The sequence below is a fragment of the Pan paniscus genome, chromosome 1, assembly GCF_029289425.2.
Source record: "Pan paniscus chromosome 1, NHGRI_mPanPan1-v2.0_pri, whole genome shotgun sequence".
NCBI lineage: Eukaryota > Metazoa > Chordata > Mammalia > Primates > Hominidae > Pan > Pan paniscus.
Genome location: NC_073249.2, coordinates 18926029 through 18945993, shown reverse-complemented (window position 1 = coordinate 18945993; position 19965 = coordinate 18926029). Strand labels below are relative to the sequence as shown.

Sequence of the window (19965 nt, the reverse complement as noted above, 5' to 3'; positions counted from 1 at the left end):
TCTGCTGTGTGCCATGATCCCAGCTGGAGCTGCTGCACACCCAGAGGGAGCCGCCTCAGTCACACGCCAGCAGACAGGTGCAAATGGAGTGATGCAGACAGAAAGAAAGCAAATCACACCTCAAGATTTATTTTCTTTCTAGAAACACCCGCCGGGCAGCAGAGGTCTGGATGGATGAATACAAAAATTTCTATTATGCAGCAGTGCCTTCCGCTAGAAACGTTCCTTATGGAAAGTAAGTGGCAGTTCTGCCTTCACACAATTACTGGGGATTCTTGGGGTATGGGGGTGGGAGGTAAGGGGCTGCCACCAGCATTGAATTCAGCTACCCAGGTGCCAAGGCGGGAAGGGGTTGTGGGCACAGGAGCGTGGGCAGTCCATACCACACCACCTGCCCCAACCCTGTTCTCCTCAGCAGATTTTCAAGTTTGATGTAGAAAGCCCATCTATTCTTAAAATTTATAAAGGAATCTTATTTCCCTCTTCTCCAGTATTCAGAGCAGATTGGAGCTTAGGAAGAAACTCAGCTGCAAGCCTTTCAAATGGTACCTTGAAAATGTCTATCCAGAGTTAAGGTAAGTCCCCAGGGATCTGGGGTTTCACTTTGTAAGGGCTTAGAAGCCAGTAAGGCCATAGAAGCAGCAGAGGGGAAATGGAGGTGGGGCTGCAGGCATGAGACTGGGCACCTGGGCCCCAGTGAGAGCCTGTGGTCTCACTCCATGGTGTGGAGCTGAGAATCTGCTCCCAAGTTGGCCTGCTGCTCTCTCTGTCCTGCAGAGCTGCCCTCCCATGCTTCAGAGTCCCAGAGGCAGTCCCCGGGCCTCACCTTGTTTTTGGCTTGTTCTCCATTGGCAAGGTGATGGGCTGGGTGACCTGAAGGACTGGTGTCTGACAGGCTCTTCGAGTGACTGGGAGCAGTCCCCAGCCTCCGCAAGCACGCAGTGTCTGCAGCCAGCCCTCGATCCCCCCGCCAGGCGCCTTTGCATGCCTCCGATCTGCTGCGCTCACCCTTGCTGCTCCTGTGGGCCAGCAGATAACGGCCCCCACGAGGCTCGGAGCACGGGGACCTGACCACGTGCCTCCCTCCTCCCAGCTGGGTTAATCACATGTGAAACGGAAGTAATAATGCTGCTGCCCCGCCTCCCTCCGGAGGATTCATGGCAGAAACACCTTTCTGAGCATTATTTCCACACCCAGCCTCTTGTTTTAAGCGAATACGAGCTCCCCATCTGGAGGGACCTGCTGATAACCTCGTGAGAAGACCTATAGATCCGCTGGGGTGGAGGAGCCATCTGCACTTCATCTTCTTAAAGGGACTGTCAGGCAGGTCGTGCCTTAATGCGGCACATTCCTTATTCTAAATATTCCCAGAGCATTTTACAACGGCTCACATATCTCCAGCACAGTGCCTGCGAACGCAAGACTTGCCACCATTATCTTTCCGCTAACAGCTCCTTCAGAGCCCTTGTCACGGAGATTTGTTGGACAGTTAGGTAATGCGGCCTCTCTCTGTTGCTCCTGTTCGCTCACTTGGCTCTTTGGAACCGTTTCCTCTGCTTTTCAAGTAACATGCCAGGCGCCAGGTGGCCCATGCCCCCTAGGAGGAGAACAGGAGAGAACACAGCGTCCTTCTCCCTCGGATCCCTGCCATGCAGGACAGCTTTTGCTGGGGATTAAGAGCACCAGATGGTCACCAGCGATGGTCACCTGCAGCGGGAAGGGTGCACTGGTCACAGTTGCTGGTTGCAGGGCCCTGGTCTTCTTCCTGCCAGCTCTGTCCTCTTGGCCATGTGCACCCAACCCCAAAGCACCCATTCTGCCTCTGCGTCTGGCCCCAGAATATGATGTCTACACCTCCTGCCTGGTGTCCCTATACAACAGATTCTTAACTGTGGGCACTAAGGCGGCTGCTCATCAACTCTCCGTCAGCCAAAGAGGGGTTTCAATTCAGTGGATTTTAACCCAACCATGCCACTCACTTTGCTTTTTCAGTCACAGTTGACTGCTGTTTCTCACAGAGGTCACCCATGGTTTGTAGTGACACTGGGCCCTGCACCCACTGAAGACCACATCTGAGGCACTGAGCACCATCCCGGCTGGCAAATCTGCTTCCCCTGCCTGTGGGGGGTGAGGGAGACATCAGCCTCGTGTTTTGTGTCTGTAATATCACTGCCGTTTACTGAGTGCCTCCTACAAGCCAGGCACTGGGCCGCATGCTTTACACGAAATGTTTTATGTAACACTTGCAGCAGATCTGGGTAGCTCGTAGCCTACCAAAGGGCAAATGGAGCTTCAGAGAAAGTGAGTCTTGCCTGAAAGCCAGCACCTGGCAGAGGTGGGCTGAGGTTTGGATCTGGTTCTGAAGCACGTTGTTCTTCCCTGTGGCTGTGGCTTTGTTCACATTAGGCCACCTGACAAGTCTACCCACCTTTCCCGTCTTTACTGGATAAAGGTCAGATCCTAAGTGTATTGGAAAGTTCAAGGCAACAGGATCTGGCCACATTGATTTTCTAAATGACTTCCAATAAGACTAACATTGAAGAGTATCAGGAGCTTTTCCTTCCTTTCCAAAAAAAAAAAAAAAAATGACCTGATATAGAATATAAAGAATACTTCTCCAACATACAGTCTTAAAGTGTTGGAAGTCCAGAGCCTGGGAGAAATGCCGTGTCCCTGACACAGACTACCTGTGGTAGGAAGAGGCACGATGCCTAGTCACTGGGTCTTTCTCTCGTTCCTGTCACCTGTCATGAAGCCACTGAGCAAAGGGGCTGGTGGACGGGAGCTGGTGGTCATGTGCAGTGAAGCAGGTGATTCTCACGTTGTTTTTCAGGGTTCCAGACCATCAGGATATAGCTTTTGGGGCCTTGCAGCAGGGAACTAACTGCCTCGACACTTTGGGACACTTTGCTGATGGTGTGGTTGGAGTTTATGAATGTCACAATGCTGGGGGAAACCAGGTATGTGCATGGGGAAGCCAGGTCACCTGCAGGCGCAGAGAGAGCAGGAGCTGGGGGGTCCTGATGTTAGAAGTCCCAGCTGCCACCTTTCTCCTGGGATGGGTGATGTCTGTGAGGAAGCGCCTGGCTCCTGCTGGCCACAGCCTCTTTGGCAGCCAGCGCCAGGGCCAGATAGGATGTCACACACTTTGGTGCATCAGCTCTGTCATCAGCTTCGGACCAGGCTCTGCTGCAGCGGCAAGGGTGCACTGGTCACAGTTGCTGGTTGCAGGGCCCTGGTCTTCCTGCCAGTCCTCTCGGCCATGTGCACTCAACCCCAAAGCACCCATTCTGCCTCTGCGTCTGGCCCCAGAATATGATGTCTACACCTCCTGCCTGGTGTTCCTATACAACAGATTCTTAACTATGGGCACTAAGGCGGCTGCTAGTTATAGCCCCTGCCTGTTAGATAATAGCTTAAGATAGAAGATACTCAGTATTAATTGCTTCCATTGCACACATACACACCTTTTCCTAGAGGCATAAAAATGCACAACCACCAGGTGCCGTGGCTCACGCCTGTAATCCCAACACTTTGGGAGGCTGTGGTGGGTGGATCACCTAAGGTCAGGAGTTCAAGACCAGCCTGGCCGACATGGTGAAACCCATCTCTGCTAAAAATACAAAAAAATTAGCCAAGCGTGGTGGCGGGCACCTGTAATCCCAGCTACTCGAGAGGCTGAGGCAGGAGAATTGCCTGAACCCGGGAGGCAGAGGTTGCTGTGAGCTGAGATCACACCATTGCATTCCAGCCCAGGCTACAAGAGCAAAGCTCTGTCTCAAAACACAAACAAACAGAAAAACCCACTACCTTCTCTTCTCTCATCATTGCAAAGGAGAGACAAAATGAAGGCTTGATGGGCCCAGCTGAGACTTCGGATTCTAAAAACAGTTTTCCCATGAGATGATAATAGGAATTGGGTGAAATGTGAGCTTCATGCACGAAAGGGTAATCCTGTGTGCTCTTACCCCCTTCCTGAAAACTTGCCTGGCACTGGGAGAGCCTGCAGTTTTAAAAAAGGCAGGTTAACTCCGTGTGTGTATCCTGAGTGTATTGATTTCTTAACTTTCTTTAACTGGAAGTATTTTTGAAAGGGGGCATGTGCTTTTGTGTAAAGCTGAGTGCTCCTTCCAAGTGAGTGTCCAGGCAGACTGCAATCCACAAATACCTTGACTCCTTTCTTCACTTGGTGATGTGGTTTTAGCAGTTACTTGCAATGGCCTGGACATCCTAAATTAGAAGAGAGAGAGGAACCTGCCTGCCTGGGGCTTGACTGGGCCAGTCCCCATCCAGCATGGGCATGGGGCAGGTAGCCAGGGCCTGGCCCTGGTTCCCCTAAATCTCCAGCCCTTAAATAGAAGATACTTGGCTTTGATGAGTTAGAAAATAAGAGAGAGCCTCATTTTCTCGTGTGGTTTTGGTAGAGTTGATCCTGGATTCTCCGTATCAGTGTCAGCAGTCTCGATGGTTCAGAATAGCTAAATGTGATGCTATGTTTGGGTAAGAGCCCATGGGTCAGGTTTGCCGACAGGTATGAGTGTGCTTCCAGTGCCCGTGCACATGTGTGACACACACACACCCACAATAGCACATATGCTCATCACGTTCTCACACAACAGCTCTCTTCTCCTGATTCCCGGGCTCAGTCCCCCTCTCTTCTTTGTGCACATGCACCTAGACTCATGTGCTGCTTCTTTCTTCTTTTTCTGTTACTCAGATGCAGAGCTTGTTTTGCTCTCTGTTTCATGTACATGACTTCATATCATTGATCTCTGTCCTTTTGATAAATATTGTTGGAGGGTTTTCTACTTGGCGGTACTATTTTGCTAGAGAAAGGGATTAGAAGGCAAACAAAGCAATCCCTTGCCTTCCAGAACTCACAGTTGAGCAGAGGAGCCACTGTGGGTTGTGAAACAGAGGAGGCACCTGCTCACCTCTGTGCTGTCCAGGTGGCTGCGCCTCCTGTTATTCCGGCTGCCCTCACCTCCATGTTTAATCGCTGGGCTTCCCTCTGCTGCATGGCAGGACTGCGTGCCATTCCCAGGCTCCCAGGGCCTGGCGTCTGTGTGTAGCCTCTGGGCTGTGAGGACACTCCCCAGGGAGCAGGCTTCAGGTGTGGGTGCACACACAAGCCAGCCTTCGGCTATAGCCTGATGGACCAGTTTTAGGTATTTCACACTGTAGCAGGTCAGCCCCCCTGGGTACTCGTCACAGGCCCCACCCGTGTCAGGAGTCACCTGGAGGGAGGAACCCATACAGGGGGAGGGAAGAACAAAGACAGTGGAAGACGAAGCGGGTGAAAGGAGGAGGAGCCAGCTGGTATTGGTGGGGTGGGCAGAGGCGGAGGGGAAGGTGCCATCCCCACCGTGTCTATGCTTCTGTGTCCTTGTAGCTCCTCCATCCAAGACCCTGCTGTTAACTGTGTTCTCAGTCACTGCTGGGAAGCGGGGGACCCAGGGGACTCACTCAGAGGTGATGGAGGGTGCAGTGCGGTGCTGCTGTGGGTCCCGTTGTGGTCCAGGTGTGACTGGAGGAGGCGTCTCCGCAGGCTGTGTTCCTTCTACACTGATAACAGCGTGTTTATTTCCATGGTTTGGGCTTCGTTCTTGAGATCTGGAAAGCAGTGAGCTTGGGGAGAGATGTTTTATGTGTTTCCATCTAGAACCATAGTGAAAATCCACCGAAATGCCCTCAGAAAAGTGGAGCTCCGTGAGGGAGGGGGAAATGCTGGGTCTCATTCTCAGCAAGCTGGGTTTCATCTAAACCGGACAGATGGTGCTGCAAGGCTTGGTCGATCACACAGCATTAATGCAGATTTCACCAAATGCAGACATGTGGATAATTCGTGTAGGGTTGGGTGAAGCTTACCTCTGGTCTGTGGATGACAAAACGGACGAGGTGCCCACCCAGGTTCCGTACTGTCTGGGTGTTGGGCCTCTTGTGATCCCTGGCCAGCCTCACCTCCGTGTTTAATCTCTGGAGTTCCCACTGTCACCCTGCAGTGTTCTGATGATTTACGGAAGGTTGGAGAGGTCACTCCTTTCTGTGTCAGCGCCTCTGCTGGAAAGCGACACACCTTACGCTACAGCACATTAAACAGAAGCGTGTGCCCAGGCCCCGGCCGAGAGAGTTCGTCATCAGAGTCTCCGGCCCCAGCTTCATCCCCTGTGCGTCAGGCTCTGTGACTGGCTCACCCCCCGCCAGCATTGCACCTTAATTACCGCACAGCTAGTAACACGAGACAGAGTCTGGGCCCTGTGGAGGTGGCAGGTCTACGGGAACCAAAGACTTTGTCTGTGTGGCTGCTGCCTGTGACCCTCCTCACCTGCCCTCAGGAGGACAGCCTGTGTCCCACCTTCAGGGCTGTGGCCCTCGCCCCCCGGTCCTGCCCAGTAGAGAGTCTCCAGGATTCCTCTCTGCACAGTGGGGGCACTGAGCAGAGGGCACAGTGCTGAGGGCAGCCACAGCACAGACCTTTGACACAGAGCGCCCATTCCTCGCCTCTGCACCAACTTCAGGGTCAGCAAAGGGCTGTGCCAAGGAGTGAACAAGATCGGGTCTGCAGGGCGTGTCTCCTGCTCTGCTTTTGCTTTTCCTTCTTGCTGTTGTGCAGCCATTACTGTTCTCACATGTGGGCTTTCCCTTCCTTTCCAGCAGTAAGTGCTGACTCCCTGCTCACTCTCTGTCCCCCTCCAATGGCCACATCCGGGGATTGCTCAGAGAACTTTTTTTTTTTTTTTTTTTTTTTTTTTTTTGAGACTGTTTTGAGTTTGGCTGTGTTGCCCAGGCTGGAGTGCAGTGGTGCAATCTCGGCTCACTGCCACCTCCGCCTCCCAGGTTCAAGCCATTCTCCTGCCTCAGCCTCTCAAGTAGCAGGGATTACAGGCACGTGCCACCACACCCAGCTAATTTTTGTATGTTTAGTAGAGACAGGATTCCACTATGTTGGCCAGGCTGGTCTCGAACTCCTGACCTCAAGTGATCCACATGCCTCTGCCTCCCAAAGTGCTGGGGTTACAGGCGTGAGCCACCACAACCAGCCTGCCCAGAGAACTTTTACAAAATGCTGATGCCAGGTGCTATGCCCAGAGAGCCTGATCTAATTTGTCTAGGGTCAGAGGGCACCACCAGATCTCTAAGAGCTAACAAGTGATTCTAAATGAGGATTTGGCCTGGTGTAGTGGTACACACCTGTAATTTCAGCACTTTAGGAAGCCAAGGCAGGAGGATTGCTTGAGGCCAGGAGTTCAAGACCAGGCTCGACAACATAGGGAAGCTCCGTCTTTACAAAAAAAAAAAAAAAATTAGCCAGTTGTGATGACCTGTGCCTGTAGTCCAAGCTACTCAGGAGGCTGAGATGGGAGGATTGCTAAAGCCCAAGAGGTCGAGGCTATAGTGAGCTGTGATTGCACCACTACACTCCAGCCTGAACAACAGAGTGAGACCATGTTTCTAAAATAATGTAAAATAAATTAGGGTCGGGCACGGTGGCTCACGCCTATAATCCCAGCACTTTGGGAGACCGAGGTGGGTGAATCACGAGGTCTGGAGTTCGAGACCAGCCTGGCCAACATGGTGAAACCCCGTCTCTACTAAAAATACAAAAGATTAGCTGGGCGTGGTAGTGGGCACCTGTAATCCCAGCTACTCGGGGAGCTGAGGCAGAAGAATCACTTGAACCCGGGAGGTGGAGATTGCAGTGAGCCGAGATCGCACCACTATACTCCAGCCCGGGTGACAGTGTGAGATTCTGTCTCAAAAAAATAAATAAAAATTTTTAAAAAATAGGAGTTGAGGAGCAAGGGTTTTCTAGTGGAAAGATAAACACATCAGCACATACAATGTGATGTGAGATGGCAGGATGACATGATGCATGTTACACCCTCAGCTTGGGAGCACCTTACTGCCTGGGCCAGTCTGGGGCCAGTGGGCTACTATCTAATCAGTACTTTCCAATAGAACCATGTGCTATGATGGGGATGCTCTACATCTGCCATTCAGTATATCAGCCACATTGTGGCAACTGGGCACTTGAAATATGACTAGTGTGAATTACAAGTTTAATTTCATTTCATTCTGGTGAATTTAAATGTAAATGGCCCTGTGTGCCCTGTAGCTAGCACATTAGACAGTACGGCTCAGATATTCCAGCTCACAAACCCACTGTGCGTGAGTCCTCTCTGAACCAACAGAAAGTGATGCTTTTTTGCATAGCGTGTGACACAGATGAGAAACGAGAGGGTAAGTAATATTTCCCAACTGAAAATAGGGCCTGGTGCTTTGGAAGAGTGAGGTTTGTTATCTGGTTTCTGGCTGAGCCTTGGCAGACACACAGGAAATGAGAAAATTAATGGCCATGCCTTTTAAGAGTGGCAGCTCAAAAAAGCATTTCTTAAATATTTGTGAACTTTATTTTACAAATTCAGATAATTGAAATGCAACAGAAGAACAAAACGGCAACTAGCTCTGTTGTTTGCCCAGCTGAATTAGTTTTTCTGGAATCCTGTGTAAAGTCTGCTTTACAGTAATTAAGCACACAATAGCAAGGAGGTTGTAAAAACATTCAGACATGATCTTTAACTGGGTGTCAGCAGACCATCCAGCATCCGCCAACACCTGCTGCCAGGGACAGTCTGGAACCCTTCTCCATACCAGCGTTGTCCCCCTTACTCAGGACTCTCCTCTTCATTGTGAGTGGGCGTCTCTGTGTGCCACAGTTTCACACATCCTGGTGGTGTCCCCAGCCCCTGTGAGTGCAGGGACAGAACAATGTGCTTCTTCCTGGCCCTCTCCATCCTGAACGCCATCTGCCTATGGGAAACACACACGGCTCCCTCTCTACACTCCACACCTTCCATACTCTGTGACCCAGTGAATAGGAAAAAAACAAGCTGCTTTTCCTCCTTTATACTCTCACAAAACTTCTCACCTCTGACACCAGCCATGTGGGCTTTTCCCCCCACACCAAGCAATTCTCCAATTCTCCAATTCTCTGCGGACACTGAGTGTCCTGCCTGTCAACTCAGTTCTGACACTGCCTACCCAGAGTTAGCACAGACCCCATGGGTTATGGGCTTCCTCCCACAAGATGCTTCTACTCCAGATGCCAGTCCCAAGTCCAAGTTGTCACCTGCTGTCTGACTGTAAATCAGGGCTCCCGCGACCTCGCCTTGAATTCATTCATTTGCAAGAATAGTTCATAGAACTCAGGAAAACGGTTTACTTCGTGGCTTACCTGTTCGTTAGGAAAGACTGAAACCCAGGAGCAGCTGGATGGGAGAGATGTATAGCACGCAGTGTGGAGGTGGGGTGTTGGAGCTTCCATGCCCTCTCCAGGTGTGCCGCTCTCCCAGCGCCTCCCTGTGTCCGGCAGCCACATCCCGGAGTGCAGGGACTTTGACGGAGGCCTCATCACATGGGCATGATCTCCAGCTCCTCTCCCCTTCCCGGAGGATGCGGTGGCAGGGGACTGACAGTTTCAAGCTTCTCAGCATAACCTAGTCTTTCTGGTGACCAGCCCCATCCAGGAGCCCATTAGAGTTGCTTCATTAGAACAAAAGACACTCCCATCACCCAATAAATTCCAAGGGAGTAGGAGCTGTCTGTTGGGAACCGGGGTCAAAGACCAAACACTAGAATGAAAGATGCTCCTAAAACCCCTGTGGCTCAGGAAATGACAAGGGTTTTAGGAGCCTTGTGATTGTGCCAGAAAGCAGGGGCAGACACCAAATAATTATTTTGATGATGTCACACTGTCCTAGAGTATGGGTGACGTGGAGTGCCTGTGGGTGCTTGGAAGAGCTGGCTGGAACTCACCCATGTTGAATGACAGCATCATAGAATGTTGGGATTCGACTCAGGGTCGGGTGGCCTTCCCCAGAGAAGGTGGCCGGCAGGGGTGGGTGGGTCAGGGCTGCCTCCATGCTGTGTTTGGAATGCTACAGTGCACAGGCCAAGCAGGTGCTTCTACTCTAGGACTCTTCAGAGCCTTTAATAGACTGAATTTCCGAGAGATAAACACAGCACAAAGTCTGTTTCCCAAATTCATTTGACCTAGAATCCATCTTTCCTAGGATTCCTCACAGAGTAGAATGTGAGGAACGCTAATTAAAAGGTGAGAAAATGGAAGACCCAGGAAGTGAGCAGCTTGCCCCAGCCTCCCTCCCTGTCAGGGGAGGAGGAAGCCTTCAGACAGGTGAAGGTGTCTTCACTGATTCCTAGACGGGTGTCCGTGCCTCTGCATCCCCTCTGCTGATGCTGAGAGCTGGAGATGGTGCATCCCGCCAGTGGTTGTATAAGGTCTGAATGCTAGAATCTTTAGGGTTGGGTTGAGTTTGGTTTGGTTCGGTTCGGTTCGGTTCGGTTCGGTTCGGTTCGGTTCAGTTCGGTTTGGAGACAGGGTCTCGGTCTGTCACCCAGGCTAGAATGCAGTGGCACAATCACAGCTCACTGCAGCCTCGGCCTCCCAGGTTGAAGCAGTCCTTCCACCTCAGCCTCCCAAGTAGCTGGGACCACAGGCATGCACTGCCACACCCGGTCAACTTATTTTTTATTTTTAGTACAAACAAGGTCTCGCTATGTTGCCTAGGCTGATCTCGAACTCCTGGCCTTAAGCAGTTCTCCCGCCTTGGCCCCCAAAGTGCTGGGATTATAGATAGGCCTGAGCCACCACACCGGGCTGAATCTTCACCTTTTAATGTTTTTCTAATGACGGACTATTTGTTCCAACATGATACAGATACTAGACAGTGAGGCTTCTTTAAACACTATTTGTTCCTTTCCTTACCTCTGTTTCCAAGAACCAAGAAAAAAAACAGTGTCTTCATAGCACATAATAGTGCCTGAAGTTGCAGAATACATTTATTTGTGTGTCTTTCATGTTCCCCGCTAGAAAGGGAGCCGGGCTCTGTGACAGCGCCGGTGTCATGCAGGTGTGCAGCAGGTGGTCATGGGACAGACCGATAGAAAGACAGACAGACAGACGGAGGGGAGGGCCACTGCAGCGTGCTGGGGCTTAGAGAGGAAGGGGATGGAAGTGGATAGTGAGTCCCTGTGGGGTTTTAAACTGGAAAGGGCCTTGCTGCCTCTGGATATTAAGGGGTGTTCATCCCTTTGAGTGGGACAAATGGAGAGTGATGGTCAGAAGCCTCACCTTCCAGTCCCTGCTGTGGCCCTGCCTGGAACAGGCTCCGGCCTCCTCTGCCGCCTGGGACCATGTCTCGTTTAGTATCCAAAATGGTTGTCGTCTCACCCTGTCACAGCCTTTAACTTGTGTGTGTTTGTACATATTTGTGTGTGTGTGTTTGTTAACATCATGGCGTGTTATTTAAACACTCTATAGCTCAGTTTTCTCATCTATAAAATGAGAATAATAATAGCCCTCATGGAGCTGTTGTATAAAGGGCTTAAAATAATGCTTGGCACATAGCACCCCATTAAATTTAGCTGTAATGTATTCAAAGAAATTCATAGATCTATTCCTCCAGTTTTCAGAGGGCTTCATGAGCACCCATAGATCAATTAGCGTTCACTTAGGAGGCTGTACACAATATATTTTGCTTACGTATGTGATGTGTTATTTACTACAGTTCACATTCATCAATGCTGTTTGCAGGCCACACCTGCGTGAGGGCAGAGTCATTCCAAAATAGCATGGGTGGACCAGTTGCCAACTGTCTACCTGGTGTATACCCAAGCTTGTGCCACAGTTTTTACAGCTCACATTGGATTATAGAAAAATGAACAAGGCAGTCTAACTTGTATTTGGGGCTAAAATAGTTAGTAGTTTTATTTTAGTTACTGAGGTCCTCAAAGCACTTCTGCGCATCACTCAGCCAACTTACTGCTCAGTTGTGAGGTTCTCCCACATCTCTGGTGTTATAAATTTGCCCTTAGGCAAAAAGTAATTCTTTCGTTCTCAGTTGGCTCAGGGGTTCTGAATCTAAGCTCCGCCCCATGACCCATTTCCTTTTGGAGCCCTCATCGATGCCCCTTCTTTCCTTTCACAGCCCGGTGCATAGCATGCCTCTGACTTCTGGTTTTGTGTTCCAGGAATGGGCCTTGACGAAGGAGAAGTCGGTGAAGCACATGGATTTGTGCCTTACTGTGGTGGACCGGGCACCGGGCTCTCTTATAAAGCTGCAGGGCTGCCGAGAAAATGACAGCAGACAGGTACGGCTTGCAGGCACCCGTGGGTGCCCGTGATTAACCCAGACCAGGGTAGCCACGGCCTGCGCCCTCTTGCTCTGTGCTGCCTCTCAAAGCATCCATCTCTGCGTGTACTTATGTGTTCTTTTGCATCACTGTGAATAATGTCTAGCTGCCCTATTAGACTTAAGCCACAAACCTAATGTTGCTTATTTCTGATTATATTCTCATTCTCTTCCCTATGCCGCTGAAAATTTTAAAGAGAAATTATCTACTTTTGTTTATTCATCAAATAACTTTTTTCTATTTCAATTTACAAAAATTCTAAATGATTAATGTTCACATGGATGGTACTCGATACATAATGCAAGTGTGTGTGTCTATGTGTGTATATATGTGTGCATATATATACACACATATATACACACCACATATATATACATGCTACATATATACATATATACATGTCACATATATACATATATACACGCCACATATATACATATATACACGCCACATATATACATAAATACACACCACATATATATGCATATATACACATCATATACATGTATATACACACCACATATATATACATATATACATGCCACATATATACGTATGTATATACACACCACATATATATACATGTATACACACCACATATATACATATATACACACCATATATACATATATACACACCACATATACATATACCTGCCACATATATACATATATAGACACCGCATATATATACATATGCATGCCACATATATGCATATGTAAACACCGCATATATATACATATATACACGCCACATGTATACGTATAGATGCCACATTTATACATATATAAATGCCACATATATATACACACCACATATATATACATATATACATGCCACATATACATCTATAAACACATGTATACATGCCACATATATACATATGTAAACACCACATATATACACACCACATATATATACATGCCACATATATACATATATACAAACACCACATATATATACATATACACACACACCACAGATACATACATATATATACAAGCCACATATATACATATATATACATGCCACATATACATATATAAACGCCACGTATATATACATATAAACACACCACATATATATACATATAGATACATGCTACATTTATATAAACACCACATATATATACACCACATATATATACAAGCACAACATATATACATGCCACATGTATACATATGTAAACACCACATATATATACACATATATACACACCACATATACACACCACATATATATACAAACACCACATATATATGCATATACACACACCACAGATACATATATATACATGCCACATATATATACAAATATACATGCCACATATATACATGTATATACACGCCACATAGATATACATATATAAATGCCACATATATATACATATATAAACACCACATATATACATAGACACCACAGATATATACATATATACATGCCACATATATATACGTATATCATGCCACATATATATACATATATAAACACATATATACATATATAGACACCACAGATATATACATATATATACACACCACATATATATACATATATACACACACACACATATACACACAGTTTCTTTAAACATTTCAGAATAGACTTTTTACCTGCCTTGTAAGCCGGTTTTCTCTGACATATTCCCTTGTGGCAGCTTGTGGGCACACCCTTTCTCAAGGCATGGGGTAACAGTTAGTGTCAGGAATAGAAATGCAAGCACAAAAGGTCCTCCTAGTATGCCCATACTTGGAGTGCCTGCCCCTGTTCTTACAGTCGGTCCTTAGAGATAGATGGGATGTAGGGAAACTGAGGCACCGAACCTACTGGAGCCAAGAGCCTAAGCCAGCTTCTAGTCTAACCCTGATTTCACAACAGAAAAGTCTCCGAAAGTCATTGCCTCCACCCTGGAGTCATCTGGGAAGACCAAGGCCAGGACCGAGTCCCCTGTTCTGACCCCAGTTGTCAGGGAGACGCTTGCAGAGGGCCCTCTTTCACTTGTCTGTCTCCAAACCCCTGCGCCAGCTCTGGGTGCTCCTCCTTCCCTGCTCTGCAGAGTCCCAGCCTGTCCTGGCAGTGGGAGCCCCTCTCTAGGGTTCTGCTCACAATCCGCATCTCTAAATGTCCATCTGTGTTGATGACTTGATACCAAAATGTGTAAGGGAGTGCCTGTTAAACAAGAGAAGGCTAGCACCGCTTGGACCCAAACCACCTAGAAATTGCCTCACTCATTGGCCCCTCGAGAGGAAGCTCCTCGAGGGCAAGGCTGGCATCTGCTGAGCCAATTACTGGGTGAGTCTCAAACACATTCCCCTGGGATGTAACGGAGCAGAGATGTCTTTGGATGTAATGGATTGATAAAGTGATGACTTTAGTTGACACCTTTTTAAAAAACAAATATTACTTCAATATTGCTTAATTTCGAGAATTGACAGGTGTTTCTGCTTCAGTCCCAGTTTTGGGGAACCGTAACTGACACGCCTTAGGACCTTTGTGAAGCATGAAAAGACCTATAAATAATTTTTTCTGGATGCATGGCATGTATAAATGGGGATCTGTTAGGTTTTAAACCCCAAGACTCAGGCTATTAGAGAGAATGTGGGGGCTGTTTCAGCAGAGTCTGACTGCCTTGAAAATCTGCGCTCCCCACCCCCAACCACAATCCCATCAGACAGACACATCAGAGCCCACAAGGCCACCTGTGCGAGACGGAGCTGGGGTTTTGTTGTTGTTTTTCTAAGGTTCTTGATTTAGCTGATGCTTTGACACATGACAGGCAGTCCCTCCAGTGGCCAGAATCAGATTCCGTTCATTCCGAATTCTTTGTTGAGAAGATTCCTGGCTGCTCAGAGTAACAGGGCAGCCTCAATACATACACACTTTACATGACAATGGGGAAAAACAGCATGAGGGGTGATTGACAGCAACGAGGGAGCTGGAAATGAGAGGCAATGACGGGCACTTAGCAAAAGCCTCCCCGGCTCCTCTGATTGCACTGTCTTTCCCTGCTGGCAAGAACTCCAGGTGAGCAGGTGGACGGAAATAAGGAAGGCAGGGTACAAGTGACAACATCCTTGTGGTGTTTCGCGCAGGTCGGGTCCCCAGCACTGGGCTCCTCTGCCTGCTCCGACTCCTCCCTGCCTCACTCACTGGCCCCTCGAGAGGAAGCTCCTTAGCAAATTTTATCTTGGAGCTGAACTGGCTTTGCCAGTTGGAACATTTGGTTTCCAGGCTGTCCATGTTTTCATATGATGTGCATATTTGCAGAGTCAAAGGGGAAAGGGAGGCAGGAGTGAGAAAATTTAATTCTGCAATGTCAAAAGGATTTGCAAAAAATACTTAGGTGAAGGAGCTTTCGTGCACACAGTATAAAAAATTAATTAGAACCACAGACTTCATTATTTGAAACAAGAGCTTTGGGGAAGAAAAAAATGTTACTTTTTGTTTTTTAAGAACAAACATTAGAGATTTTTAAAGGGGGATTTTTCTTTTTTTCTTTCTTCTTTTTTTTTTTTAAGAGACAGGATCTCACTCTGTTGCTTAAGACTGGAGTTGGGGGGGTGGGTATGACCATAGCTCACTGCAGCCTCCAACTCCTGTGCCCAAGCGATCCTCCCACCTCAGCCTGCAAGGAGCTAGGACAACAGGCATGCACCACCATGCCCTGCTAATTTTTTTTAAAAAAATGTTTGTAGAGATGGGTTCTTGCTATGTTGCCCAGGCTGGTCTTGAACTCCTGGCCTCAAGCGATCTTCCTGCCTCGGCCTCCCAAAGTGCTGGGATTAGTGTCATGAGCCGCCTGCACTCAGGCTGAAAGGGGTATTAATGTTACTTGCTAAACAGGGCTCCTCAGATTTCCTTCAGGCTGGGTTGTGCGCTTTGATTCTGGCTTAGTTGGTGGGTAACAGGTATGCGGGTTGAGTTTGGTTGTTCGCTTGATTTGAGTGTTAGTAAAGAGGCATCGTACCCTGTACTTTACAAGCGGCATGTTCAGAACTCAGCAGACATTGGTCCCTGCCATACAGAGCACCAGGGGGCTCAAGGGTAGCAGAGACAAGTTTCTCATATCCACCAAGGAGCTTGCACACCAGTAGAGAACAGACTACATAGAAATAGGCTTCTCAATGCTATGTTCTGTTCACACAACCATCTCTCTTCCTGACATTTGGCCTGACACCGTTCCTCTGGCTCCCCCGAGCAGAAAGCCCTAAGTGGGAGCATGGAGGTGCCCAGACCAAGGCCTCCAGGCAGGGCTGCTTTCCAACAGCCAGGGGAGGAGCTGGCCCTGCGTTGTGTGGATCCCTTCTTGGGGTGAACCATCACTGGATCAAGCTTTCATACGAAGGCATGCAAATTCCCCTACATCAAATCCTGTGTTAATGACGAAGGGGTGGGTGCCCAGAGCTCTGGGGCTCAGAGGAGGGGACACCCACAGAAAGTTTAGGGCAGGAGACGTTCTGAGTTTTGATCCAAGGCAGAGAATATGTTTCCTTCCTGGGTCCCAGCAGCACCTGTGGCTGGTTTCCTGTGGGGCTGCTGCAAGCTCCCCGGCCGTTCAGATGAGAGGCTGGGAAAAACGTGTCTATCTGTGAGTTTTTAATGCAGCCACAAGGTCCTGAATTCACACGAATCTGTTTGTACTCCTTTGCTTGTGCCCACACTCTAAGGCACTCTCCTGTGTCTTGCAGAAATGGGAACAGATCGAGGGCAACTCCAAGCTGAGGCACGTGGGCAGCAACCTGTGCCTGGACAGTCGCACGGCCAAGAGCGGGGGCCTAAGCGTGGAGGTGTGTGGCCCGGCCCTTTCGCAGCAGTGGAAGTTCACGCTCAACCTGCAGCAGTAGGAGGGTCCGGGAGGCCCTGCCGTCCTGTCTCCTGCACCATTGGGTGGAGTCTGGTGATCACATTATTGATTATGTTTCTTAAACTTTCCGCGAAACTAATATACCTCAGTATTCCATCATGGTCTGAAAGTCAAACTTCGGCAAGGCACGGACGACTGTGCAGACACAGCAGCGGCAAGAAGCGAGAACTGCCCTCCCACTCCTCTCGGTGCAGCCCAGCCGGGCCCCCTTCCCCAGGCCGGAGCGCCCCTCTTCCTTCCAGCTTTCACTTCTGCCGGCTCCGCAACTGAGTGACACCCAGCGACAACCGACCGGGGAGTGGTAGAAGCAACTGAACGGACGCGTGCGAGCTGAGGACAGGGCGGGAGGAGGGGGCACACATGCCCCAGGGGAGCGAGGAGAACTCTTGAAATCTCCATTTTCAATCCCTTCGAAATCACGTATGGTTTCCACAAAGCCGAGTCGTGTCACGTGGCAGGTTTACGTCGATAGTCCCTCTCTCTGCTCCTCCATTCGCAAGTGTCTTCCTGGGCCAGACTCCCCTCCACCTGATGTACTTGCTATATTGAGGATGAAGTTTTCTATGGTGGGACACTAAATATAAAGCTATATAGAGAAAGAATGTACGGTCAGTTCCCTATGGTTTCTGTAGATCATCGTCATCTTGTATATTCCCCACAAAGCCGTTCGCAGCTTCCGGGAGAAGGGGCCAGAGCCCGGTGGGGCCAGTTTCTCACAGAGGGAGGAGGTGGCCTTTGTCCCCTGGAGCCCGATCAGCCAGTTGGTGCTACTGCTGTGGCCAGCTGGGGGGCTTCCTCCAGACCACCGGCCTCGGCCCCGGCATCCCTGTTGGGCGTCAGCCTGAGAGTCCCTACTGTGCGTCAGAATCCACCTTGCGTGCTGTGCGTATCTGTGAACCTGGAGCGGTTACTTATTTTGACAGATATCACTTTGGGTCTTTTTACATTAAATTTCTTTTCTCTAAGGAATATAAGACATACCCCATAGCTCTGTGTGAGCCAGCAATACCGCTGCCCCCTGGCGACAGGGCAGACCAATGATGCCAGGCAGCTGTCACACGCTAGCATTGGCTTCATTGTGATCTGAGCCCTGCACGCTGGGCCTTCAGAATTAATGGCCAGCAGTGTCAGGGATGAGCCCGTCAGCCAGGGCACAGGCCTGGCTCACAGTCATGCACACCTGCTGGCCTGGGGAGCTCCAGCCAGGCAGCGAGTCCTGCCCCGCCCGCAGCTCCCTCCCACACCCCATCTGGCCAAGGTGACTGCTTCAGGGGGCTTTGGGGAAAGAATTAGGAAGGGTCAGAACCAAACAATACCTGCTCATTTACACTGAGGATTCAGGGCGGGAGACAGGAGCCTTGGGGTCCTGTTAAACCACAGACAGTTATGAACTGAAAGTCATAACGGGGAGAGGTGCCTGGCTTCTGCCTGGGTGCTCAGGAATGTTCCTCGTCACCCCTGCCACTCTGTGGTCAGTGCCCTGCTTCCTCCTCCACTCCTGGCCGTCTTCTCCAGCGCCACACACACAGATGCTCAGTCTCAGAGAGGCTGGCACAGCCTGGCAGTCTGAGAAAAGCGTCAGTTAGGCACACCTGCAGGCCCCTCGGAGGGACAGCGGCGGCCTTGGAGTTAGGAGCCACCCTGGGAGGTTGTGCCGGTGCCATGCTCCTCCCTGTGTCTTGTATGAAAGGGACCACTGTGTGTCTTCCTCCCCGGCGGGAGCCCCACGTGTGTGCACTGTAGGACAGCGGCCCCGAGGTGGAAGCCTGGCTGGAGGGCTGCCCTATAGGTCTCTTCCCGCCTCCCCTGCCATGCAACCAGATGTGTTCTGAGTGGGCAGTGTGCCCCCATGCTGGAGTAACTCCGCACGCTTCTGTCTTTCACGGTGGGCGCTCGGGGGGAGCCTGAGGAAAACCCCCTTAGGTACCTGTGCGAGGCTGTGGAATGCAGGCCAGAGCAGGGTGTGCGTAGCCCCCAGCACCCAGGTTCTTTTGTCAGACCCTGTGACCTGCGAGCTGCTACTACTGTAAGGAGGGAAAAAAAATGGATGAATCTGGCTTGTTTTAAAATCACGTTTTTTGATGAATCCTTTGCCCCCACACCTTTACCCCGCCCGCACCCCTAGGCCCTCTCAGCCTTGGTATCATCGGATGTGTCTACCCAGACCCTTGTGCGGCCCATGCCCTGGGGGCAGCATCCTGTCCCTGAGCTGGGAGGCGGCTTTGGATGATCCGGGCGTCAAGAGCAGGGGTGGGCCAGGGAGGGGTCCTTTGCGGTGAGCTATGTTTACATGACACAGTGTGCCAAAGTGACTTACTGTGGTTGCGTTATTTTTTAGTCATCAGGACTATCTCACCCTCCCACTCCTGTTTTTAAAACTCAGAATTCTTTCCTAAGAGCCCTTCGAGCAAAGCGTGCTGAAGTTAGTTGTCTTCTCTGTGGTGGTCCTTTCTTATGTCTTCATAAAAGCTCAGATGATGGTATCTGTGAGTATGTTTTGCAAATTCAAAATATAGTTTGGTAATTTTTTTTTTCCAGTTGATTTTTAAAAAGAACTGCTGTACAGAGCTTGTACTTTGTCCATTTTATAGATGGAAACCATCCTTGAAAATTGTTTAACTTAAATAAAGAGAAGATACTTTCTAGATACCGCTCTTTGCTGGCCAGAGTCTGTCCTGGTGTGTGAGGGCTGGGTGGGGTGGATGTGGGGACTGGGATTGGGGTCAGCCTTCTGCAGCTCCTGCTCAGTGGCTGTTTCTTATCACCTTTTGCAGATGTGCTTTTATTGCTATGCCCTTTGGTTGGTTATTCTTACTTGTAATAATAATCATTATCATTTGTGGAGTGTTTATGATGTGCCAGGCACCCAGCCAAGCCCTTAAATACAT

General features: G+C 49.4%; 1 protein-coding gene across 2 annotated transcripts in view; it reads left to right on the top strand.

Moving 5' to 3' along the window:
* GALNT2 (polypeptide N-acetylgalactosaminyltransferase 2) overlaps nt 1–19724 on the top strand; it is a 215361-nt gene extending 195637 nt beyond the window's left edge. For both annotated transcript variants that reach the window (XM_034948729.3, XM_057300480.2), the window contains exons 12-16: nt 143–235; nt 492–575; nt 2834–2960; nt 12052–12171; nt 16902–19724. In XM_034948729.3, coding sequence (XP_034804620.1) covers nt 143–235; nt 492–575; nt 2834–2960; nt 12052–12171; nt 16902–17057 — 580 coding nt within the window. In that variant the 3' untranslated portion in view covers nt 17058–19724. The remainder of the gene's footprint in view (nt 1–142; nt 236–491; nt 576–2833; nt 2961–12051; nt 12172–16901) is intronic.
* The last annotated feature ends 241 nt before the right edge of the window (nt 19725–19965 follow it).